Source organism: Pleurodeles waltl, chromosome 9, assembly GCF_031143425.1.
Source record: "Pleurodeles waltl isolate 20211129_DDA chromosome 9, aPleWal1.hap1.20221129, whole genome shotgun sequence".
Lineage (NCBI taxonomy): Eukaryota > Metazoa > Chordata > Amphibia > Caudata > Salamandridae > Pleurodeles > Pleurodeles waltl.
Window position 1 is genome coordinate 97,958,563 of NC_090448.1, and position 26,201 is coordinate 97,984,763.

A 26,201-nucleotide genomic window follows, 5' to 3' on the forward strand; every position below is an offset into this window, starting at 1 on the left:
CCCTGAGGCTACTTAGGAACATTTTGAGACACTATAAAAGCACAGAACTGCAAAATTAAATGCAGTGTTCAGCAACACATAGATTTGGCGGAGTCCGCATTTTACATTTACGGTGTGTCTGCATTGCTGTAAGATAAGCGCTGTGTACCTAGATACAGACAGTCATAGTATGCATGAGAATGCCAGCAGAAAAAAAACTGCCAGTCTCAACAAGACTTTTCAGATTATTAAGTATTCATGTAAATATTCATTCCAAGTTAACATTAAAAAATATTAATAAAAGTTGAAGGTGTTGCCTTTTCACACAGTGTTTAATGCTAGGATTCCTTTCCTTCCAAAAGCATGGAACAACATTGGCAGCTAGGGCAATTGAGGTGTAAGGAAATAGATAGATTTGCCCCAGATCACACAATTTGGTGATATTGTAGTTACATTATGGGTCTGGAATTACAGTGCAATACAGCCAGGTGGAGAAATGCTAAGTGCACATGTCTGTTTGGCCAGTCCAAGACGGCCGGTCAAACCGTCATGTACACTTTCAGTGCAAATATCACTCCTCCTCTCTGTGACACAGTCCAGCCCCGCCCTCACCTGGCTCCGCACTGAAAAATGAAATGATAATAACATTGTGTTATTATCATTTTATTTTTACTTTTTTGCACTGCTCAGAGCAGTGGGGCGATGGTTCTCCATCTTAGAGGAGGAGCAGCCGGTGCGCGAGCGCGCGCACACACACACACACATGCACACACATGGCTTTATGAACAGCCCTTTCAACCATTGGTTAATGTAGTTCAGCAGGTTTCAGACATTGGTTAAGAGGGTAGTCTATTAGAGTAGGAATCAGTCCACAACATTTGGTGGATGTGAACATTAAAAAAAACAGCGCTTCTAGTCATTCTGCCACTCACACATTGGTTGCCCTACCGCCCCACTGTATCTTGTGCCCCATTCATTCTTTGATCTTTTGTCCCCCTCCCCCTTCAACACCACCACTACGGCGCCCCCCCCCCCCCCCCCAGTATCCTCAGACCCGTCCATGTTGTTTTTCTTTTCTTTTTTTCAAAGTGAGGCTGCAAATTGCTACACGGCTCATTGCTTCTATTTCCCACATTATGCACACTTTTTTTATTTTAAGTTTACTATTCTTTAATAGCCACTAGGCTCGTTCAAACTAAGATTTAAAAAATACCAAAATGTCTACCGGGGGTCAGGATGTATGCGTAAGCACATCACAACGTATATGTGAGAAGCTTCAGACTGCATTTGTGCACAAGTGCTCCGGCGACACTTTTCTTACCATTCCCATATGGCCAACATGTGCATTCTTACATATATACATGGATGTGTTGTGTGTAAAATGATAATACAAACAAGCATTGGCAAAGCCAATTTCATTGCTCTTGGGCGTTCAAAAGTAAATCCTATGGGCTCTGCCACTACTTCTTGTGTTTGTGCTTATTATTTGTGTCAGTTGAACCTTGGTTTAGCTTCTGTATCATTCTGGGCTGAGGTGGTGAACAGGTTTTTCTACACTGCGTCCCAATACGATGCTGCCACTCGGACACCCATTCTGACTTCAGATAGGGTAAGGATTCCACTGCGTGGCAAGTCACAGAAAGTTACTCCTGGATCAGAGGGGAAGGAGAGAATGGAGGCAGCCATAATCTAAGAAAGTGCGGCCAAAATGGAGAGCAAGAGTTGCACAGGCATCCAGATACCTTAAGTAATGTAATTAATTACTTAAACAGCTCTCTATTTAACCCTAGTCATCAGAGTAACAATACTGCTAATTGGGAGCACTATGCAAGCGCAACCGTCGAGAGATTTGGCTGAATAAGAATAACAGAAATGTCCTATGGTTAAAGGTATGTAGATGCTTGAACATTATTCTAAAAGAAAAGAATAGCAAAACGATTTAAGGGTCAACCCCTTCAAAATTGGATTAGAGGCAAAAGTCTAGGCTTTGTAAATGCCCTATTTTCATTGCACACGAGTGAATGTCTGTCACTTGCCGCCGAAGAAGAGATCCGCTAGCATATGTTTTTATTCTTGCAGGCTCCAGTGCTTTAAATGGAAAAATAGAAGTGCAAGTACTCTGTAGGTAAGTACCTGCTTGTTTCTGAGAAGTGCCGGCACTCTCCAATTAAAAGTATTACGTTTTTCTTGAGAAGTGCAGGTACTCTCCCTCTCAGTGTAGGTACTCCGTACCGGACAGGACCGCCACATTTAAAGCACTGCTTACAGCCCAACACATTTGTGTCTTTAATGACCAGGAAGTTCATGTTTAAAACAAATGTCTAAGTGCTCCGTTGCTCTGGATTTTCCATTTCTGTGCATCGGATTAAAAACCTTGACACCTTCCTGTCAATTGCCCACAAAAAGCAGGGCTGGTCCAAGGAGTTTCAAAATAGTCAAAGTCGCATGTTGTCCTTTAGCCTAGAGTCTCCTATAAATTAACATAGCTTAGACTTTTTTCTCGAACCCATTGGCAGCAACTAAAACTTTCTTAAAGTCAGAGAGGCATTGACGATTTATTTCAGCCATTCATTTCATTTATTCATTAATTCACTCTCAGCCTTCCACACTTGAGCTGGCTTAATGTCGCCTATGGCCATGCAGTGTTGCTGCAGTGTTTTTTTAGTTGTCCGAAGGGTACTGCAGTCTTCATGCTGTCATACGGTAAACGTGTGCTTTGCATTTTTCTGAAATGTGCAGAATGAGCGCATGGGTCCTCACTGCAAGTTGCCTGGTACTGGGGGAGCAGTACATTTTGTGTTTCAGTGCGGTAAATCCGCCCCTGAACTATGCAATTACAAGTTAAGCCCCATGGAATGGGTAATTACTGTGTCGGTCCAGATTTAGTGCTCGTAAAACCACATGGAATTCCCAATTCCATGGGGTTTAATGCATATATTTGCCATCTGCTCTGTAAAGGTAGTAAATGTATGCTACAGGCTCTCTGTGGGGTAGGGTTGATGGGGGGAGGTAGGGAGGGAAGTGGAAAGTAAGTTCTGGCACAGGAGAGGACTGTATGCTACCCCATCTGAAAAAAAAAAAAGCATTTGCAATGCAATGGGTCTTGCATTTGCTCGAGTTAGAGCTATTAGCATTGTAAATTCCTAACTGGACTTTTCTTGCCAATTAAATTGAGTAAAACAGATGACATAAGTGAGCCGAATCAAAGCGCCACAGTCGCCAAGAGCATGAGCACGAAGGTGAGACACAAAAAGAAAGACGTTCGCTCTCAGTCAAACGTATTGTCAATCATGCAATTATTCATGTAGCGGGGCAGTCTGCAAGACGGGAACAGAACTGCCCAAAGGAGGGACAAATGTAAAGCATTTACCAATGATAACAAAGGATTTTTGAACGGCAAGCCCACAAACGAGTAAAAGTGATGGGCATGACATGGGCATAGTTAAAAGTCCACAATACTCACAACAGGTCAAAGTGCTTGTGTGCTCGACCTAAAAATCAGACCAAGAGGCTTGGCTGCTGCGATTTTACTGTGTGGAATTACTGCGCAGTAAAATTGGGCCTGGTTCGTCAATACTTGGAAAACCGGGTGCAGGAAAGCCTGTACAATCAGTATTAGGCAGAGTGGAATTCCACTGTCTTATAATGAGGGCCAGAGTAGAAAGAAGCAACATATAATCTTATAAATTATAAGAAACATTATAAAGTGGGTGCATATAAGCCCATGCCTGGTGCATTACAAAGCTGATAAGATGGGCATTCTGGGTTAAAGATGGGTACATACTCGGGCTCCCTCTCGAAAAGCACTGAGTAGGACATTCTTTTCAGAGGAGAATAAAGAAAATACACACAAACTTTGATTTCAGTCATGGCGTGAAGTCTCACATGTCCAATTGCCATTGGGTAAGTGGCAGCAAGCCAAGCCACCTCCCACCAGTGCATGGAAGGCACAGTTTGATCCAGGATTGCATGGAAGGCATGGAGGAAGTATTTGTATGAACAGTGCATAGTAGGCTGCGTTTGGAATAAAACTGCACACTTGCACCAACAGCTTACACAACAGATTATGGCAGATAGGGAGTGGCGTAACGTAACTTGAGGGCCCCCTGCAAAGTACCTCGAGGAAGCCCCCCTCCGCCCTAGCCCCATTCAGGGGCCTGCTGCCCGTGCATAGTGTGCTGTGCTGAGGGGGCTCCTGGGAGCTCGGAGGCACCTGCACCGTGGGGGCTGCGGAGGCCCTTGTTACGCCACTGCAGATAGGGTTTGTGTCACTATTGTATAACAGGCAGCTTTAATGCCAAGAGTGCATAGGGGTCAGCGTTTATGACAACACGTCAGACTATGTTGTCGGCAGTGCACATTAGGCAGTAGTTGTGCTACTGCTAACAGTGACTAAAAGGCAAGGCTTGTGCCAACAGTGCATGGCAGACAGTGCCTATGTGACCAGTGTATGTCGGCAGGGATTGGGAGTGTGCCACCACTGTCTGGAGGCAGGATGTGTGCCAAAAGCGCATGGCTGGCAAGATTTGTGCCAACAGGGAATGGCAGCTATTTTTTTGCTAACAGTGACTGGCCAGCAGGGTTTGTGCGAACAGGGCAACACAGAAAATGTACGCCATCAGACCATGACAGACAGGGCCGACCTTTAGCATGGGAGAGCTGGGCCTAGGCCCAGGGTGTCAATATTTTGAGGGGCACATGGAGCTGTGTGCATTAAGATTATGCCAACAGCAGTAGCCTTCTCATCTTGCTCCAGCCTGTGTGTTTCTGTCTGATTTGCCAGTTTAAAGTGGTTTTAGTCCTTCATTATCAGACTATGGGTGAAGTTTTTAACACCCCTTTAGCTCTCTTTCTTGCCCTCCCTTTACCCTCTGACACCTGCTGAAACTCATCAACAAAACCGTCATCTGCATAAGGCAGCTAAGCTATCAGTGATTTAGGTGAGCTGGGAGAGGTCTGGGGATGTTTGTGTTCAAGGGCCAGTCAATGCTCATCCAGGTACTGACCAGTGAAAACAAAGGGTCTCCCTGCTGCCTCATTTAAGTCACTACCATCAGCAAGGGCGCCAAATTTCTCGCTGCCCATGCCCAGGGTGCTTTCTTAGCAACGGTTGGCTCTGATGACAGACACGGTTTGGGCCAACACAACATAGTAGACATGGTTTGTGCTGCCATGCACTGGAATGCAGGGATTGTGCCAACTCTGCATGCCAATGAGTACCAAAATTGAAAGCAGGCAGCATCTTTGCCAAAAGTACACTTCAGACAATGTATATAGTCAGTGACCTGGATGACCCTCACTGGGTGCCATACTGTTAGTCCACATGCACAGTCAGCTATAACTCTTCCCAGCCCCTTCTTACCTTCCTCCGCTGAATAGACCACAGTAACGGGGCTGAAGGATCCCTCGCCCCGGTTGTTGTACACGCCTACTTTCACCTCGTAGGGTGAGAAGGGGGGTAGGCTCTCATTTCGGAAGACGTATCTCGAGGCATCTGATGAAGCTACTACAGTCTGCATCCAACTGACAGTGCCAAAGGGCCGGAACGCCACCACATAGCCAAATCCCCCGCCGTTCTGCAGCTCTTCGGGCACAGGCTGCAAACACAGAAGAAAATTGGTTTAAGTAAAACAAATATGTTGAAAATGACAAATATACTGTAATGTGTTGGTCACATAGTGAGACAGAGGTCCTGATTTACAGTTTGGCGGAGAGGTTACTTCAACACAAATGTGACAGATATCCTGTCCGTCGTATAACGAACTCCATAGGCTATAATGGAATCGTAATACGGAGGATGGGATATCGGTCACGTTTGTGGTGGAGTAAACCCTGCTGCTAAATTCTAAATCAGGTCCAGAGTATTATGTGTTTTTTTGTTTACACAGTGAATTTGAGTGACTTCCGCACAAATACGAGTGTGCAAGTGTGCAAATACATGGTTCACTGCTGCTGCACAAGCGGTGAAGCAAGGCAAGGAACTAGAAAGTGAACTTTCTGAGGCAGGTTGGTGATCAAAGTCCCACATTTATATAACAAACAAACCGGTTCCTTTGTTAGTGTGACCTTCACTAAATCTTCCCAACAAACCACCAAAATAGAAAATAATAAAGTACGACTCACAAAGACAACAAGTGACGGCACATGAATGAATACCGACAGGCACATTGCCTTTAAAATGAATTATTTGACAGTAGTAGAAGCAGGATTCATAGATTTCAGGATATTTTTTGGCAGCAAAAGAGGGGATGTATATTGAAAAGAATCACGTTCTTCAGAGAATAATTTGACTCCTTCTCAATCTAAATTGCACCTTTAATTGAGAAATATTTTTTCATAATTTGTAGAAATAAATAATAGACGGATAAGGAAACACAGCAAAAGCAGGAACATGCAGTACACAACTGCGAAGGCCTCGATACAGTAGTACACTTCCAAAAAAAGTTAAGGAAAGCCTGTGAAACAACCTAGATAATGGAAAAGGGCAGAGATCGCCATGATTCGTAAAGCCAAGCATATTGGAGGACTCGTAAGGGACATATTTATGACAGCCTTGCATCATGTTTGCACCACACAAATTGGTGCATGCGTGACGCAAAGCTCTGTCACAGATATATGAAGCCCTTCTTTGAGCGGCCTCATAAATGTTCAGTATGGCAACGCAGTGCAAATCGCTGTGTTGCCTTACACTGCGCAAGGGAGGAGTTCCATGGGTGGTGTAGTGGATGTTCACATGCAACTGCCAGAAATTTTTAATGCATTCCTGGATTTACAAGGGCTTGTAAACTTGGGAATGTGTCAAAACTTTACGCCTACCCAGGGCAGGTGTAACAAAGAGAAATATCTTTATTTCTCCTCGTTTTTTCCTTTTGCTTTCCTTTCTTGGAAAGACACCTGCAGCCCCCCTTAACAATAGTAGTTTTACATGTTTCCAGGGAAGGAAACTACCTGCAAAATATCTGTGAACAACCACAAATGTAATTGTCTCTGAGTGTCCACTGCATTTTGCTTGAGCAACCAAAATACATGTAAAGCAGTGGTGGCCAAAGTAAATGTCAAAGGGGGGTTAACGGGGAAACAACTAAAAAAAAACAACAACAAAAAAACACTTGCCATTCTCGCTGCCACCTCGGTCTACTTCTGGTGTCCAAGCATTCACTGTGACACCAGCACAGGCTCCCCAGCAATCCTGGTACTGCTCTCATGCTAAAATAAGCATGAGAGCGGTATCAGCATTGGTCTGTGTGCTTCGACTGCTGCTCAGACACTGCCCTGGGGTCTGTTCAGTCTCTCCAGCCTGGATGTTCAACACAGCCCGGTTGGAGAAACCTAAATTCACATGTGTGTTTGGCCGGCCTGAGACAGCCAGCCAAACACACATGCGTGCTTAGGTGCACTCTCTCCTCCTCCCCCTTCCTTTTCCCCCCTCCTGTGGCCTAGCCCTGCCCTGCATTGCTGAGTGAGCCAGCAGATGAAAAATAAAAGAATAGTAACCTACTGTTTCATTTTTGATCTGCTGGCTCATAGCCGGGGGGGTGATGCTCCTCCGCCATGGCGGAGGAGTCACCCTTGATGTAAAGTCCTCTTTTACATGTTTAACCTACAAATGTTACAGTGCAAAATCCACCCCTCAATCAGAATTTTTAATGGATTTTGGTCATTCCCAGGAACTCTCCTGGGTGACTGATAAGGCTAGAGCTGCATAGGGATGTATAGTTGATTATAAACATTTTTATTTTTGTTTGTTTGGGTGTTTAAAATATTGTATAAGGAAAAATTGAAGGTGATTGCATGAAAAACCAAACACATGGTTACAAGGGCAGGTTCACTATGTATCCTGATAAAACATGTATTCAGATCCTGCCTGACAATCTCCAATTTCAGCTAACTTGACCCACTTTAACTATTGAATACTAGGGTCTTTTTCTTTCAAACCAAACACTGGCATGCCAGCTTTGTCTGTGAGAGCTGGATTCACACTGGATTCAACTTCTTCCTTTGAAAAAATCACATTTGGTTTTATTGTTAGTAAATTTAAACCTTATGAAAATCTACCATTGATTTGCCTTTTGTAGAGCAAACTAACGTCGTTCAACCTTTTTGATTTTTTCAGTCCACAACCCTATTTATTTTTTCAGTCTGGACAAATTTGACAACAAAAATATTTACATACTGCATAAACTTGTATGATAACATCCCTGTGTTAAGTTAATGAACTTATTTACATACACACAAAGAGCTTTTGCCTCTTATTAAACTGAAAGACTGCATCTAACTTTGCGAGTAAAATCTACGGCACTGATCTCCAACTGAACAGTCATTTTTATAGTTCATCTTTAAATAAGCATTGGAAAAGGCAGTTTGTCTTACTTTGGCAATACTTGTTGTTTGCTAATATTGTCTTTGCCAATGCAACATAAGCACTGTCCAAGCCAATAGAAGCGGGTCATCTTGAATTGTTATTTGTAGATGCAACACAGCACCAATCGTGAAAGTACAGAGAATAACATTGCAAGGTAGCCAAACATTAGTCTGTATACTTCAAAGACAGCATTCAGACAGTTTTACATGCAATGTAGCAGTCATCCTAAAAGTATAAAAAATGATTTTTCAAAATGGCCACCAATGGGAATGCTTGTACAGTCGCATCACAACCATTTGCAAAGTCAGTGATGACAGTGACCATCTCTGAACCTCATTTTCTATACTTCCAATATGGCTTCCATGTTGCGCAATGTGATAACCTTGCTCAAAGTACAGAAAATAACATTCCAAGATTGTCACAACCAATACTGGAATTGCAAATGCCGGCACAATTCTACAAGCATTGTAAAGTCAATGGCAGTGGGCACAAGGTTGAGTTAGAGATGAGGCAGGAAAGGGAGAGAGAGAAATAAAGAGGGAGAACAAGCTGCAGTAAAGCTTGGGCCCTGATTTATACTTTTTGAAGCAAAACTGTCGGCTTGCGTCATTCCAGGACTCCAGACGGGCGCTATATTAATGGAATGGCACAAACCGGCACAAAGGGTGGGCTAGTGTAAAAAACAATGACGTTAGCTGGGTGGAGGTGGTGGTATGGGAGAAGGGGTCTTTGCACCAAAAAATGACGTTAGGCTGGTTAGTCATTAAAAATGACTCTAACCAGCCTAGCGTCATTTCTTGATGCAAAACCATCCATACCACATGGCTCTTGTCTTATAAAAGACAGGAGCCATGCCCACAACCTCAGTAGCCAGCACAGGGGACAAGAGTCCACTGGGCATGGGCACTGCACCCAGTGCCACTTAAGGGGGGCCATGTCAGGGCCCCCAGTGGCACTTTAAAAAATAAAAACAAAATACTTACCTCTACTTACCTATACTTACCTAGGATTGGGTCCACCATCCTCCGCTGTCCCTCTGGTGTGCGTGTGGGTGTCCCTGGGGCCGGAGGAGGGCACCAGTGGGCTCTTTCCATGGTGTTTGACCGTGGAAATGGGTCCACAGGTCCCCTAACGCTTGCCCTCACCCAGGCCCTAAATAATGGCGCTAAGCAGGCTTAGTGCCATTATTTAGGCCTGCCTCTTCTCCGTGCACCATTTTTGCATGAGAGGATAAATAAGGCGCTACAGCCTTAAAGTCATTTTTTGGACAGGAACACCTACCTTGCATCTCATTGACACAAGGTGGGTTCACGCATCCAAAAAATGACTTTAAATCCAATATTTTGGTGCTAGACATGTCTAGCGCCAAAAAATATAAATATGGAGTTAAGTTTGCACTGAATTAGCGTCAAACAAATCAATGCTAATTCAGCGCAAACAGAGTATAAATATGCCCCTTAGTGTTGGTAGTGGATTTAGCAGGAAATAGTGATACGCAGGCAGTGACTAAGGATGAATGGAGAAGTGGGGTGAAGAAAGAGAGAGGGAGACAGAGAGGGAAAGAAAAAAGCATAAGAGAGGGTGCAAGGAGGGGGGAGCTACAGAGAGTGAGAGAGAGAGGTAGGAGCTGGACCTGCACCCCTATCAAGTGTTAAACCTGAAATGGAACAGAAAAATAGTTTCTTTGACATCATCAGTGGAACCTGATACTCGGCCAATCAAAAAGCAGAGTAAAACCTAAATGCTCCAGGGGTAGGACATACACAAGAATAGCAGTGTTTAATTTGAGCTGGTAGTCTCCGGCGCTCAGCACTTCATAGATAAACACATCAACAGTTTTTTTACTAATTCAATATACATTAGCATGACTAATACCCGCCGCCAAAGCCATTCTTAAATCTTTGGGGGCCTGGAGTAACCAGAATTGTCACACTTGTAGGAGAGTGATGGTTATAAGCTGTGTTGTTCCTGTAATTGGCAGTGCTGGCGATGGGCGGTGCAAGCGGAAGTGACCTCCCGATGAGGGCGCTGGCACTTATTTTTATACAAATTAAGCACAGAAGAATAGTGCCGAAAGCCATTGTCTCATGAACAGGAAATTGAAATAGACCAGGAAATCGTCTAATTACTAGCAAGGAGCAGAACCAAAGCTCTCTCTAAGGATAGGTTAAGATATTGATTACACTGCTTTCTGCAACAGATTGTTAAAGTTTTCGGTAGCAGGACTGCAAAACGATAAAAATATGAAGATTGAGCCTGCTGCAACTAAATGATCTAATGGTAAGTTGTTTGAGACAACAAGAAAGTTGGATAAAGTACATTTAACATATTCCAGTTAAAAACATAAAATCATGGACTCCGTAAACAAGCCACAGCGGTGGATGTTTGAAATGATTTACAATTATTTTTGTTGTTGCTGTGCAATAATTGGAAATGTATTGGTATAATTTTACAATTTACATTTCTTGGACAACTACAAGAAAATAAATGTGTTATTTCGAATCAATCAAGCAACAGAGCTATACACAAAGCAGTGAAATAAAGTGCAGATTTCTTCTAAAAAAGGATGTCTGCCTCCATCGTTCTGTTGGTGAGTCAATAGCTTTGTGACAATCAAGAAATATCCCCCATTGTGCGATCAAGAAGCAATGGATATTGTTTTATGTATGACACAAGAATGTCCTGCAATTTATCTTAACCTACAAATGTTTGTCCTTCAACAGTTCATTAAAGCCAACCTTTTCAGTGTCACAAAAAACTACAAAATGATGCTTCATGAAGAATCGTTTTCTACAAGCGCCATACCTCCAAAGTCTCATTTATAAGCAATCGATCCTTTCGGAAGACATGTCTACAATGTTTAATTGAGGAGCAATGCACAGTATTAAATAGATATAAACCAATATCTCATTAACAAGCAACGTTCACTATTAAGGCATTCACCCATTGTCCATTGTGTACAAAGGATTCTCTGCTATAGAGGACGTGTCAGCATTGTTTCATTAATGAGCCGGACTCCATTTGGAAGTCATGCCTTCAATCTCCCATTAATCAGCAATGGACTCTCTATCACGGAAGATAAATCTCTATTGTTTCTCCAACATGCAGGGGAAGTCTATCTAGAAGACACACCTACAATGGTCTATTTAAAGGCAATGAATCGTGTGTGATGAAAGACGGTCCTCTGCTGTGCTACTGATAAGTAATTTTCTCTTCGTCATTAAAGACACATCAGTGGATCGTTTCTTAGGAGAGACATACACATCTAATGTTCCTCTCAACAAGGCATTTCTGAAAGTTGACGCATGACATACCTCCGACATACAATCCATGACCAACTGATTCTGGTAAATAATACGCGCCATTGTGTTTCATTCATAGATTTTTCTTTGATGCCTTATTCGTAAAGCACATTACCTTTATCATTGACTAATACCCTAAAATGTGCCATAAACAAGCATTATCTGTGATGTATGACACACCTATGTTATAAGGAAACAAGCCAGGGCTTTTTTGTGATGTAAGTCACAACACTTATATTTGAAACATATCTAGGATATGTGGGCTTATGCAAGGCATTGTCTCAATTAGTAATTCATAAGAAATTGTCTGTCAGGGGAATGCAAACATGCACTGCCCAACGCATAGGTATTGGCCACTCTAAGTTACTTAGGAGTAAACTACCAAGTTTTATTGACACATTTTGGAATCAATGTTTGATCATCATCTAATGATTTTATTAGGAAGCTGGGGCTCCCTTGCTGAGAGAAGAGAACTCAATCCTCCTTTATTTGTTACCCAGACCTTCCATGTCCCATTTATAAAGACACAGATACTTCATCACGGAAGGCATTTAGCTGCTGTATGTACATGGGCGTTTCACCTCACATCTATTCCAATCAGCAAACCCACTTTCGTGGCTGGAGTGGTAAAGCAAGCAAAGCAGATTCTAGGTAGTCAATCTAACAGTGGTAGATACTGCAAGGACACTTACCTCCCAAGTGATGACTAGCTCAGATTTAGTGCCCCCACCACCACTCACGTTCCCTGGTGTTACTTCAGGCACTGGTGAGAGAAAGGGAAAAAAACTGTGATACACAACTGATGCCATTTAGTAAACTTTTGTTGTAAAATCACTAATACAGAAGTGTTTTTGCCTCACTTGGTCACCTACAGGTTACTTAGTAGTGAAGAGATGCATCAACCAGATGCTGCTGTATTTAACTCAAATGCTCCTCTATGCCTGATTGCAGACTGCACTTATGTAAGTAATGTGTTCCTGCCACTATGAGGCTGACAATATGACCTCTGGGGCTTTTGTACCACCTAATATATGAGAGAGTAGCACAGATACACCACTGGCTTCATGCAGATGTAGCTAGCACATTAGCACATATTTCTCTATTAGCCAAAGGGAATCTAGAGGGGAAAATGTTTGTTGGCCCACAAAGATTGAAAAAACTCACTCAGCAGAGGTTTGCACCACAACATGCCACCATTCTGGCCATAAGGAATCACACTACTTTTATGAACTGTCCCAGAGAAGAACAAACATAAACTACTAGGTCAGGAGACTGTCCTTTTGTAAACATTCAGATCATTGCCTTTCCAAAAAACACTTACAGGCCTCCTCAGTCCTTCTTTTGTCAGATGGTTTACTGGGCTCCCCTATTCCTATCAAGTTGGTGGCGATTACACGGAATTCATACTCAACCCATGGGTTTAACCCCACCACTGTGGCTGTGAAGGAACGACCATCAATGATCTCTGGAACTAAGAAATGAGAGACAACAGAAGAAAAGAAGTATATTTATTAGTTGCACTGACAAGCCGTGGTTAAACAATGCGGACCTCCTTGTGTGCATGAGATGTTAAGGTGCCACCTGTATATCACTGTTCTGTGCCTATCCTGTGTATTACTAAATTGTAACAATACATATTTTTGTCTTAACACTGAGTAGAATGTTTTCTCTTTTCCTGTACGCTTCTCTTGTCTATGTGCATGAAACTTTCTTGTACCTATGAGTCTCTGTTCCACGAATATGAGGGCATCTCTCATCCTGTTTGTGTCTCTGCTCCGTAAGATACTTAATGTATGCTGTTATGTATGTTATACATATTATGTATGTAACTTCACCCTGTGAACTACTATTTGGATCAGGTTCTGTAACTTCTAACTTTTTTGTGTCTCTGCTCTGTTTGTATGAACCCATCTGTCTCCCAGTGTGTATGTATTGCTGAACTTTGAGCAAGAAATCTCTACTCTCTTCATGTGTGTGTCTCTGCTCTTTGAGTAAGATATTGCCACTCTCATCATGTGTGTACCTCTGCTCTTTTGAGTAAGGTATCTCCTCTCTCTTTTTTTAAAGATATATTTATTGACAGTTTTCTCAAAAAGGAAGTCTTTTTAGGATTAACAAGGTGTGTTACAGAGCATCCAGATCTCAATACAGTTATACTCAAATTCACTACAGTTGGTATGCAGTACAGGCCATCTCTTAATATGCTGGTATATGTAATTTACACATCATTACAACTCTCCTGCCCTCTGCTACAACAATTCACATCATTTTCCCCCATTATAAGTCTCCCACTCTGCAACACTATATCAACATGTCTGATATATCATTATAACTAGGAAGTTTACCTTTGCGCTGGTAGGACAGTTCTGGTTCTGACTCGTGGTCGAGGGTAAACAGGGCCCTCCATCACTGCCCCTCCCCTAGGCATTCCCACCGGATGTCTTCACATTTTACAACAGCTAGTTATCATAAATGTCACATAGAGGGTTCAAGGTGCTCTCTACTTAGTATCACATTATTTTCTTTTAGAGTCTTCTCTTATAGTGACCGTCCACTCTTGCCCCCCTAGTCCACTTCAGCCCTGTGTATTGTCCGTACTGCATCCATCACTCCCTCCCTGTTCTCTGATCCATTTCCTCCCCCTAACATCGGTGCCTCCCAGGTTTCCAGTAATTCAGCCCAGAGTAGGGCGATTGGGCGTTGTCGGACTCCCCGGGCCTCCTCTCGCCTCAGCGCCTGCAATTCCGCTTGCGCCCAGTTTGACACATTGCATCTCCAGACTACCACTGAAGGGCCACTAGGGGACTTCCAATGCATAGCGATTCGGCGTTTAAATAGCGCCAGGTCCAGAAATCTACCTCTATTTTTCCGGGAGGCCAATCCTGGGTTCAGAACCAGCAGACACACAGAGGGATCCATCTGCACACTCACTCCCAACACTCCTTCCATGTCACCCAAGACACGCCGCCAGCCTTTCTGTATCTCAGTACAGTGCCACAACATCAGATCTAGGTCTGCATCTACAGCCCCGCATCTGGAACATGCCCGGGGGTCTCCCTCGTATATCACCTGTATCCTGTGCGGTGTAATGTATGTTCTATGGACATAATTGTACTGGATGTACCGTAGGTGGGTGTTGTGTGATATCCTACGGGAATGTGCCAGTACCCTCCGCCACTCCGCATCTGTCATGCTTCTACCCAGTGTTGTATCCCATCTTGCCCTAAGTTCTTCAAGGGATCCAAGTGTTCCCACACAGTGGGCTCTATACAATTTAGTAATGAGGTGAGTATCTCCCCCAGTATGTCAGAAAAAGGTGAAGAATTGTGTGAACCTCTGGCTCCGCGTTCACAGTGTGCCAATGTTCCTTAATGGAGTGTGTCAGTGCTTGGTATCGGAGGAATTGACCCCTCGGGATTCCACTTTCCTCCTCCATATTAGTGAAGGACCTCATCACACCTTCCCTAAAGAAGTCTCCCAAGGTCTCTACTCCCACCCGTGTCCAGGCCCCAACTTGAGATCTTGGTAATACCTTCCATGGGGTGCCCTGGGGCAGTGCAGCCAAGGGTAGCGCCGGTGAATACGCTGATTCCGTTTCCATGCGTCTCAAGTACCTCCTCCAACATGCGGAGGCCACCGTCAACAGGACATTTCCCGCCGGTAGTGATATCCGGTTATTAAGCATTCGCGCCAATATCAGGTCCCCCCTGATCTCTCCTCTGGAAGTCACCGGGTCCAGTCGTCCTTCCCCTATAAACCATCTAGCCATCCATTTTATTTGGCACGATAAATAATAGAGCTCGAAATCTGGAACCCTGAGGCCGCCCTCTTCAACAGGTAGACATAAGACAGATAAGGCGGTTCACCTATGGCCCAAATCCCATATAAGCTCTTGAAGCAATGTATTCAGTTCCCTGAACCAACTCGCCGGGATCGTTACCGGAATATTGGAAAAATGATATAACAGACAGGGTAGATGATCATTTTTGAGAGGGAGATCCGTGCCATTAGATAATTTAAGAGAGCGCCAAAACGCCACTGAAAGAGCGCAGAGTCCTACCCAGGTTACCATCCCGAAGGCCCCCTAGATCATGGAACACCTGTACCCCCAGATATTTAAAAGTACTGGGCACCCATCCAATATCTTCCACACAGGATAGTGGCCTTGGATCGCCCGCCTCCCACGGGAAGAAGTGAGTCTTATTTCTATTGAGCCTAAGACCCGAGTGACCGCCAAACTCCTCCAGCAGCTCAAGTGCCCATGGATTCCTAGTTTCCCCCTCCCTGAGGTATATTAATATGTCATCCGCATAGAGTGAAATGTTATGCTCAACTTGACCCCACATCACTCCTGTGCCCCGGCCCTTTGCCCGAAACCTAGCTGCTAGCTGCTAGCTGCTAAGGGCTCAACAGCCAGTGCAAACAGCAGAGGAGATAACAGACATCCCTGTCTAGTACCTCTGAATATAGGATAGGAGGCTGACACCATTCGGCCTGTCCGCACCTGCGCCATTGGTTCACTGTACAGCAGATCAACCCACCGCACCCACCCCTCGCCCAGGCCCATCCGAAGTATCACTGCTCTAACGTAATCCCACCTTATAGAATCAAACGCTTTCTCCAAATCCACAGAGAGCACACCGCTCTGGGCGGTCAATCTGCGCTCGGCATATGTAGGACGGCAAACAAACGCCTAAGATTGAGGGATGTGGATCGTGCCGGTATAAAACCATTTTGATCCTCATGGACCAGGGAGGGGATATGTTGCACCAGTCAACTAGCCAGGATCTTACTTAGTATCTTAAAGTCGCAATTGAGCATAGAAAGTGGCCTAAAGGCAGTCACTGGTGCCTCACGCTCCTCAGTCTTGGGCAGGGGAACTACCAGTGCCTCTTTCATTGTCTCAGTTAACGTACCCAACCGCAGCGCCTCTGCGTAGAGCTCGACTAACATGGGCGGCAGGATATCCGAGTATGTCTTGTAAAATTCCATAGGGAGTCCATCCGTACCCGGCGTCTTTTCCGCTGCCAACTGTGCTATGGCTGTCTTAACTTCCTCTAGTGTCACCGGGCTCCCCAAAGGGACTCTATCCTTCAGCACCAGGGTGCACAGGGGCAACGAGTCCAAATGAGCTCCCAACACCTCAGGTAAGGCCGTTACTGGTTTTCTGTACAGGATCTTATAGTAATCCATAAATGCATTATTAATTTCAGCCGGCCCATGCACACTGACTCCTGCTGTATTACATATGCTTGTTATTGGGGCACCTCCCCCATGAGGCCTCACCAGCCACGCCAGCATCCTGCCCGACCTGCCCTCCTCCACATGTATGGCTGCCTGATACCTCCGGTAACTGTGATGCCTCAACTGATTTTCAGCTAAATTGTATGATTATCTCGCCTTGAGGAGCCTATTTCGTGCTGTCTGGTCCCTGCCCTACGAGTTCTCTGCCTCGTGGATTATCCTTTCTAGGCTGACAACCTCACGTTCCAGTGTCTGTGTGATTCCCACTGTCTGTCCCATGCAATGTCCCCGGGTCACCACTTTAAAGGCTTCCCATTACACGCACCTGGCATCTGTGGACCCTTTATTGACACAAATTTGCTCCAGTAGGTGGGCTATGAGTGCTTCCATATAGGGTGGATCCTCTAAAGCTCCTGCCCTAAGTCTCCACATCGGGATAGGTGATCTAATCTCTGCAAAATGCCAGGTAATAAGTAGCGGGCTGTGGTCTGAGAGGGTGCGTCCCAGGTACTCTGAATGCGTTATTTTGACTACTAATTCCCCAGTGCACACCTCTCTATCTATTCTGGTGTGCACCTGGTGCAAACCCGAGTAGTAGGATTAATCCCTCTCCCCTGGGTGCTGATTTCGCCACACATCCTCCAGTCCTCAGTGAGATATCCAGTCCCTCAACTCTTTAGCCAATTTGAATGTTAGTGCCCCAGTTAATGGAGGAAGGGACCGGTCCAGCTCAGTGTCAAGGACACAATTAAAATCCCCTCCAACCACTAATTGGCCCCCCAGCTGCCTGGTGAGGCAGCCCGAGAGGCGCCGCAAGAAAGACACCTGGTCCTGATTGGGGACATATACACAGCTTAGTACCACCTGTTTACCATGTAGTCTACCTTCAACAATCACAAACCTGCCCTCTTGGTCAATGTCAACAGATGTAGCCTCGGACGGGATCCCTGCTCCTACTCATACTAGCGCACCTTGTGCAAAGGTTAAGTACGTAGTGGCAAATACCTGCCCCCTCCATCTATGGCACAATTTGTCAACTTCACTGGAATTAAGATGGGTCTCCTGCAATAATGCAATGTGTACTCCTCTCCTCTTTAAGTAAGTCAAGACTCTATGTCTTCTGGCTGGCGTCCCCATCCCCCTAATATTCCAAGTTAACAGATTGTAGTCTGACATTTTGTATGCGTTGTATTATGAGAGACCTCCCACTCCTCCATGTATCCACTACCGCAGGCCCCCATCTCCCCCTCTCCGTCGCCAGCATCTGCTTCATGACAAAACTGCACAATCTCCAGCGCTTAACACATAAGATGAAACTCCAAACCCCAACTCCCCTTCCCCAGAGCGCCGCTCCAACAGTAGGCTGCCCAAGTAATGGTGCAAATGCACAACTAAAACAATATGTCATTCTTTGTTCTCACTGTACACACCTCTGCGGCTGAGAATCCAGAGGGGGTGTTTTCTGCAGCCAACAGGACCCCAATTCAATTCAAAGCCCTCATCACGGGGCTGGGGTAGCCTATACAAACTCAGCTCAAGTTGTTGGCAGTTTGGGGGGTCAGATTGGGAGCCCCATCCGGGCTACGAGAGTCCTCTTTTGATGATTCTGATGCTCGGTCGGAATCCCTTCCACTGGAGAATCTCTGCATTGTAACAGAGCCATGGCCTCTAGCGCTGCTTTCTTGGCAGATTCTTTTTGAGCCTGGGTGGGCCTTGCTCTCAACCTGGGCTTGCTTCGCTGTCTCCTTGGCCCCCTGCAGCTCCGGCGCCCTATCCGCTCCACTCTGCCAGTTGTACTCCCCCGGCCTTATGCAGCTCTGACCATTGCCACGCCTCATCTGGAGTCTGAAAAAAGGTGGTACGATCCTCAGTGACCACCCTTAACCTGGCTGGAAACAGGAGGGAGAATTGAATCCATTTGTCCCCGAGTGCTCTCTTCACTGCAATGTAAGAGTCTTGTTTGTCTTGTACCACCGCTGTAAAATCCGGGACTAATGTTACTGTTCCGTTTGCAACCCTAAAGGGTCCAGCCTCTCTCGCTTTTTCCGCAGCAGCACGTCCCTATCCCGGTAATGCAGTAACTTGGCCACAACCACTCGTGGGGGTCTTCCCGGTGCCAATGCCCTTGCCGGCACACTGTATGCACGCTCCAATGCAAAAAAGGGGGTAAGGAGCTCTGGAGCCACATCTGCCTTAGCCATTCTTCCAGGAAAGCCACCATATCATCTCCCTCAGCACCTTCCGGTAGGCCTATGATTCGCACATTGTTTCTGCGATTGCGACCTTTGGCATCTTCTGCCCTGCGTTCCAGGAGTTGTGCACGTTCCGTGAGCTGGAGAACTGTGGCCCCAAGCTCCCGCTGTGCCGGTGAGAGTTACGCTAGAGCCGTCTCGGCCTCCTGGACCCTGTCAGCTAATTTCTGGTGGTCTGCCCAGAGCAAACTCACCTCCACCGACACCTGGCCAATGTCCTGCTGGAGAGTCACCTTAGTGTCTTCTATTGCCTCCAGGATCTTGTCCAGCGTTGCCTGCAAGTGGGGGGCCACTGGGTCACCCATGGCTCCTCCAGTCGGGTCTCCCACACACTTAAGAGCTTGCACTTTACTTCTTATCCTCCCCTTGGAGCTCATCCGGTATGTTGGGGTGAGTGACGCCCTCCCCACTGCTACCAGTATGTTCCGGACTTGCGGTTCAGCCAGCTATCTTTTTCGGCCACGCCCTCAGTCCCTCTCCTCACATTGAATCAACACAATTGGCCACTTGGGCAGGCCTCCGATACCTTCTTCTCCATTCATTCATATAGGTAACACATGTGTCCCTGTTGTCCGATCCCCAAAAATAGATCTTGTGGTCTCCGGTCCTCGCCGGGACCCTGTCTCTCAGCTGCTACCTTTGTTGCCGTATCTGCTGCTGTCTGGCTCATTCTGGCTCTTATTGCCAGGTAGGCTCTGCCCCTTGGGCGCCTCTCGTTATATGCCACCAAAGACTGCCAGTACCAATCTCCACGACTAGGCCCCTCAACTTGCTGCCACCTCTCTCCGCTATGCTGCCACCCAAAGAGTTCTCTGCTCACTCAGCCGCACACTCCCTCTGCTGCACGCTCCCTCAGCCACTGGGAAATCAGCCGCTTCATACCTCGCCAGCGGAGTCAGCTCATGCGTAGCTCACTCTCTGCCTCCGGTGGGTTTCGCCCGCAGGCCGAGGCCGATGCAGGCCTTCCCAGCTGCCGGGCCCCGTCTCCACAGGCCCAGTCCTACGGTATCCTGCTCGTTGAGTCACCTTGCGGGGCAGCGCACCCCCTCAGTTACCAAGGTGCTCCTGCCACCGCCACTCGTCTCACTTGGCCCTCAGGCCCCTTCTCGCCTGCAATCCGCTACTCGAAGCGGCGTGTCACAGCCGTCTGCCACTCTGCTCCCTGCCCCGCAAGCTTCTCTCGCGCTGTGCGCCGCACACAGCCCAGCTCCGGAGAGCCCGAAAACAGCCTCGGTCACCTGCTCCAAGGGTCCCCATCGTCCCCACACCATCGTAGGCCACGTCCAGCTCTTGGAGGGTTATGGATGTTAAGGATTAAGTATAAGCCCTAGCGGGCCGCGCTCTTACACGTCCGCCATCTTGGCCGTCCAGTATCTCCTCTCTCTTCATGTGTGCCTCTCTTCTCTTCGAGTAAGCTATCTCCTCTCTCTTCATGTGTGCATCTCCACTCTTTGAGTGAGATACCTCCTCTCTCTTCATATGTGTATCTCCACTCTTTGAGTAAGATACCTCCTCTCTCTTCATGTGTGCCTCTCTGCTCTTTGAGTAAGATAGCCTCTCTGTCTACATGCATGTCACAAAGATCCCCTCTCTGTGTGCGTGTATCTCTGCTATGTAAGACTTTCTATTCATGAGTGCATCTCTGCTCTACAAATAGAAGACCCCATAGTTCCCTGCTTACCTATGCTCTTTGATTATGCTACCATCTATTGCCATATGTGTACATATCTCTGCTTGATGAATACAAATCCCCTTGTCTTTGCTTTGTGAGTAAGCCTATGTGTGTGTGTATTTCTTCTATTTTCTTATGAGGCTCTCTGTATTCTTCTATGAATCTCTAATCTGAATGACTCTGATATCTAATTATGTATGTGTATCTGGTCTGTCAATATGAGACCATATCAAATCAAATCAAATCAAATCATTAACATTTATAAAGCGCGCTACTCACCCGTGCGGGTCTCAAGGCGCTAGGGGGGAAAAAAGGGGGGGTTATCGCTGCTCGAACAGCCAAGTCTTTAGGAGTCTCCGGAAAGCGGAGTGGTCCTGGGTGGTCCTGAGGCTGGTGGGGAGGGAGTTCCAGGTCTTGGCCGCCAGGAAGGAGAAAGATCTCCCACCCGCCGTGGAGCGGCGGGTGCGAGGGACGGCAGCAAGTGCGAGGCCAGCGGAGCGGAGGGGGCGGGTGGGGACGTAGAAGCTGAGGCGTCTGTTGAGGTATTCCGGTCCCTTGTTGTGGAGGGCTTTGTGTGCGTGGGTGAGAAGACGGAAGGTGATCCTTTTGCTGACTGGGAGCCAATGCAGGTGTCTCAGGTGTGCGGAGATGTGGCTGTTGCGGGGTACGTCGAGGATGAGGCGGGCCGAGGCGTTTTGGATGCGTTGCAGGCGGTTTTGGAGTTTGGCGGTGGTCCCGGCGTAGAGGGTGTTGCCGTAGTCCAGGCGACTCGTGACAAGGGCGTGGGTCACGGTTTTTCTGGTGTCGGCGGGGATCCAGCGGAAGATCTTGCGGAGCATGCGGAGAGTGAGGAAGCAGGCGGAGGACACGGCGTTGACTTGCTTGGTCATGGTGAGAAGAGGGTCCAAGATGAAGCCGAGGTTGCGGGCGTGGTCTGCGGGGGTCGGTGCGGTGCCGAGGGCCGTGGGCCACCAGGAGTCGTCCCAGGCGGACGGGGTGTTGCCGAGGATGAGGACTTCCGTTTTTTCAGAGTTCAGCTTTAGGCGGCTGAGCCTCATCCAATCTGCGACGTCCTTCATACCCTCTTGTAGGTTGGTCTTGGCGCTGGCGGGGTCCTTGGTGAGGGAGAGTACAAGTTGGGTGTCGTCGGCGTAGGAGGTGATGATGATGTCGTGCTTGCGTACGATGTCGGCGAGGGGGCTCATGTAGACATTGAAGAGTGTCGGGCTGAGCGATGAGCCTTGAGGTACGCCGCAGATGATCTTGGTGGGTTCTGAGCGAAACGGAGGGAGGTAAACTCTTTGGGAGCGGTTAGCGAGGAAGGAGGCGATCCAGTCCAGGGCCTGGCCTTGGATCCCGGTGGAGCGTAGGCGGGTGATTAGGGTGCGGTGACAGACGGTGTCAAAGGCAGCCGAGAGGTCGAGGAGAATGAGGGCGACTGTTTCACCGTTGTCCATCAGGGTTCTGATGTCGTCTGTGACTGAGATGAGGGCGGTTTCCGTGCTGTGGTTGGTTCGGAATCCGGTTTGTGAAGGGTCGAGCAGGTTGTTGTCTTCCAGGAAGGTGGTCAGCTGTTTGTTGACGGTCTTTTCTATTACCTTGGCTGGGAAAGGTAGAAGAGAGATGGGGCGGAAGTTTTTCAGGTCGCTTGGGTCAGCCGTAGGTTTCTTTAGTAGGGCGTTGACTTCAGCGTGCTTCCAGCATTCGGGGAAGGTAGCAGAAGAAAAAGAAGAGTTGATGACGGTCTGGAGGTGCGGGGCGATGATGTCGTCGGCTTTGTTAAAGATGAAGTGCGGTCTGGTCTGATATGTGTAATTGGGCACAATTCTCTCACTCGTCTCCATCCATCACACTGGACCGCACCACGTAACATGGTAACCACAGCTCAGGGGTAGTCACAGAAGACATGCAAATACTTCCCACTGAGGATCAAAAGAAAGACAACACCTTTACAACCATACACTCTACGTGGTGTAGCATGCTATCTATGTTTGTATGGGTTTCAGCACTCACATAAGGGTAGTAAGTGCTATATAAATATTACAATACAATATACTACATTTAGCCCTTTCAAATCAGTTGCACCAGCTGCCCTCATCACTGCAGGGTTGATGTATACCAGGGGCGACTCCTCCATTAGGGTGGAGAAGCATTGCCTCCCGCCAGCAGCGGCAGCTGCAAAACCTTTTCAAGAAAATGATAATAAACCATGTTTATTATCATTTTCTTGAAAATGGGCGGGGCATTGGGGGTGATGAGCACTTGAGGGGAGTGCACAGAGCGCTCCCCTCAGAGCGCATGTGTGTTTGGTCGGTCGACTCGGGACGGCCAAACACACATGCACAGTAGGCTCTCTGCAGCCCGGCAAAGTGTTGCCAGGCTGGAGAGAGCCTGCACAGGCTCCCAGTCTCCCTGGGAGCACCCTGGCTGGGCGCTCCCAGCCAATCCTGATTTGAGCAGCGTCAGGATTGGTCGCGGGGCAGGCTGGGAGCCTGTGCTTGCAGCCTGGAGCTACGAGGGACAGAGGAGTGGCGCGGCGGACGAGGTAAGTGTTTTTTTTTTTTTATTGTTATTTATCCCTCCCCCCGCGCACCCCACCCCTTCTGGTTGATGCGAGCTGCAACTGATGTGTACATTACAGTTCTCACCTGTGTTCACAGCTTGCCACCCCACAGAGAATGGAGTCCTTGCCTGAACAACATACACAGTGATGGGGCTGTGGTTGTCCACTCCTGGCATCCAAGACAGCTGGGCAGTGGTGTCTGTGATCTCTTCCACCGTCAGGGCATCCGGGGCACCAGGTGGACCTGGCAAAAAGCAAACACATAGTTGGAACTATGTACCTATGCCAAAATAGTATCCAGTGATAGTATGAATAGTATGCTCCAAATGTGCAACGATTAAGGAGTTAGAATAGAAAAGTTATGCATCTCACAAAGGGAATCCTCAAATGGTGAAACATTAGAAACCATGAAAATAATTTGTACTTCTGTGAACCTGTACTCGAGTAAAATGTGGGTCATCAGTATCAAAGCTCATCAGACACAGTGAAACACACAATTACACTTTGGGAACACATTAGACATTTCTCCAACACAGAGTGCGGTGTGGAACCTTTAATTGTAACACAACTGACCTTCATGAATTAAAAAACTGAGAGCAAAATCCTGTGCTGAAGCAGAACTGTCTGAAGCTCAGCTCACAGAAAAAAGAAATAAAGGGCATGGGCTTCATTCATTTGAAGTTAGGGACATAGAGATGCTTTATTAATTAATGCATTGGGTTAAGAATATTAAAAGTCTGCATGGTCCACAAAGATAACTTTCAAGGACCGACCTGCACGTGGAAACATGAACCTTTCAGATTCAAGCAGGTTTTGATGAAGCTCACGATCAAAAGGGTGCCCTAGTGCTATGTCCCTTCCGGCCAGCCTACACTCAAAAGCCCTACATACTTGATGTTTTAATAGCGAAGATACCAATGACTACTATTGTGTATGGTCCACGGATGAAGGTCTCCTTCTGGGAAAACATTACTGCTGTACTATATGGATGCTCTAATGATTATTTGATTTTTGGAAGAGGATTGTAATCAAATCACTGAGCCATTCTTATATAAATCAAACTTTTGATATATTCCTAATAAAACGCAGAGGTTATTTTCTAGAGCTAGCTCACAGAGGACTCGTTCTTAAATGTGGAGAACATGTAATCCAGATGTTTTATAATTTACCCTTTCCTGTACATGAGATTACTACTAGAACTGGCAATATATTTACTACTACTCCTATGATTTACTGTCTGACGTATTCCCAATTGATAGTTATTATCATATCTGACCATGTTCCAATTATCTCTGATTTTAATATTCAAGTACCTTGCCATAGAAACAGAAGATGCAGGTTTAATCTTGCATTATTTAAAATGCTCGATTTGTTAATTCATATTCTAAATTTTTTGATGAATTATTTTTGTTAAATCCTATTTCTGATACTTCTGTTCAGATCACTCGGGATGCCTTTAAATCATCTTCTACAGATTTTATTATGAATTATGTTTCCCCAAAAAAAGAAGCCTAATGAGAGAAAGGTGAATTCCATATTATTATGGATTAAACATCTTGGGACACGCTTTTTTACATCTAATTCGCAAATGCTTTGGAAAATTCAATTGAGGTCAAATTAGGAAAATAAATGGAAGGGAAGGGCACTGGAGTAACGAAACTTGAGGTGCCCTCCCCTGCAAAGCACTTGGAGGGGCCCCACTCCCCGGCCCAACACCTATTGCTTTTGCTGAGGCCGGTGGGGGGTGTGGCTGCAGCTCGGGGGCCACATTTGGAGAAGCAACGAGCTAGAGAAGGGAGAGGGGTATTTTCTTGCCATGTCAGGCCTTGTGTGTCTGTTTCCTGTGAGGCTAGAATAAGGTCTGGAGAGCTGGTACAGCTGGCCCTGTTACAGAACTTCTTTTGTCCCTAATTAGCTGTTAGTGGGGATGCTGAACCTTTGGCGCTCCCAGGAACAGGTTCAATGTCCCCACAGGGATTGCTCGCGACGTTCTGTGAAACGAGACATCAGATCTCATTCAAACACTCCTAGTTCCAATATTTGGCCATCTAATTTGTTGGCGTTTGGAGGGCAGAATTGTCTCATTAGCAGACGAATGGATGAGCGGAGATCCTAGCGCCTCTTCTCCAGATCGCCGGGCCAGAGAGCCGAGCTTGGCCTCTGACATGGACACAGCGAGCGGCTGGCACAGGCTGCCGGGCAGCCAAGCCCGGGACAGAGAGGGCACCAGCTGCATCAAACACGTTGGCACACCTCCACAGCCGCGGTGCCTCAGACACCCAGGGTCCTGGCACGTGCCCGCAGCACCTGCCAGCAGAGGTGTGATGCCACGGCCGCGGGCCCCCCGATGGGGAGACGGGTCTGTGAGAGTGGCGAGAGAGAGAGGGCACGTAAAGGCGAGGGGAGGAAGAACAAAGGCTGGCAAGGTAGAATGAAAAAAAGAAACATTACAGAATAGGGAGGAAAGTGTGAAAAGAATGCGGGAAGCTCGCGGAGGCCCTCTGAGATCTAAATCCTGCTGCCAAAATGCACCAATGACAGGAAAAAAAGCAGCCAAGTCTCCGTCAGGAAACTGTCCAGCTCCAGAGTTCTTGCGAATGCGTAGGCCTTGCCAGTGAAGCATTACCAGACGCAACTGGGAACGAAAATATGGGCAGGAGGGGCTGTGAGACAAAAGAGATAACGAAAAGGAAAGAACTATGGAGAAAAACAGAAAGAAGAACACAGGCTAGAAGGAGATAAACCGAGATATCAGGACAGGGGCAGAAGGATTAACAAAACACAACACGGTACGAATAACAAAGCTGGGAGAAGAAACGTGCAGAAG

General features: G+C 46.6%; 1 protein-coding gene across 3 annotated transcripts in view; it reads right to left on the reverse strand.

Annotated features, from left to right (window-relative positions):
- The window catches only part of LOC138258996 (contactin-4-like), a 789,032-nt gene that overhangs the window by 60,382 nt on the left and 702,449 nt on the right, over window positions 1-26,201 (reverse strand). For all 3 annotated transcript variants that reach the window (XM_069206362.1, XM_069206361.1, XM_069206363.1), the window contains exons 15-18: window positions 23,460-23,618; window positions 12,965-13,114; window positions 12,336-12,406; window positions 5,342-5,576 (exon numbers count right to left, since the gene is read on the reverse strand). In XM_069206362.1, coding sequence (XP_069062463.1) covers window positions 5,342-5,576; window positions 12,336-12,406; window positions 12,965-13,114; window positions 23,460-23,618 — 615 coding nt within the window. The remainder of the gene's footprint in view (window positions 1-5,341; window positions 5,577-12,335; window positions 12,407-12,964; window positions 13,115-23,459; window positions 23,619-26,201) is intronic.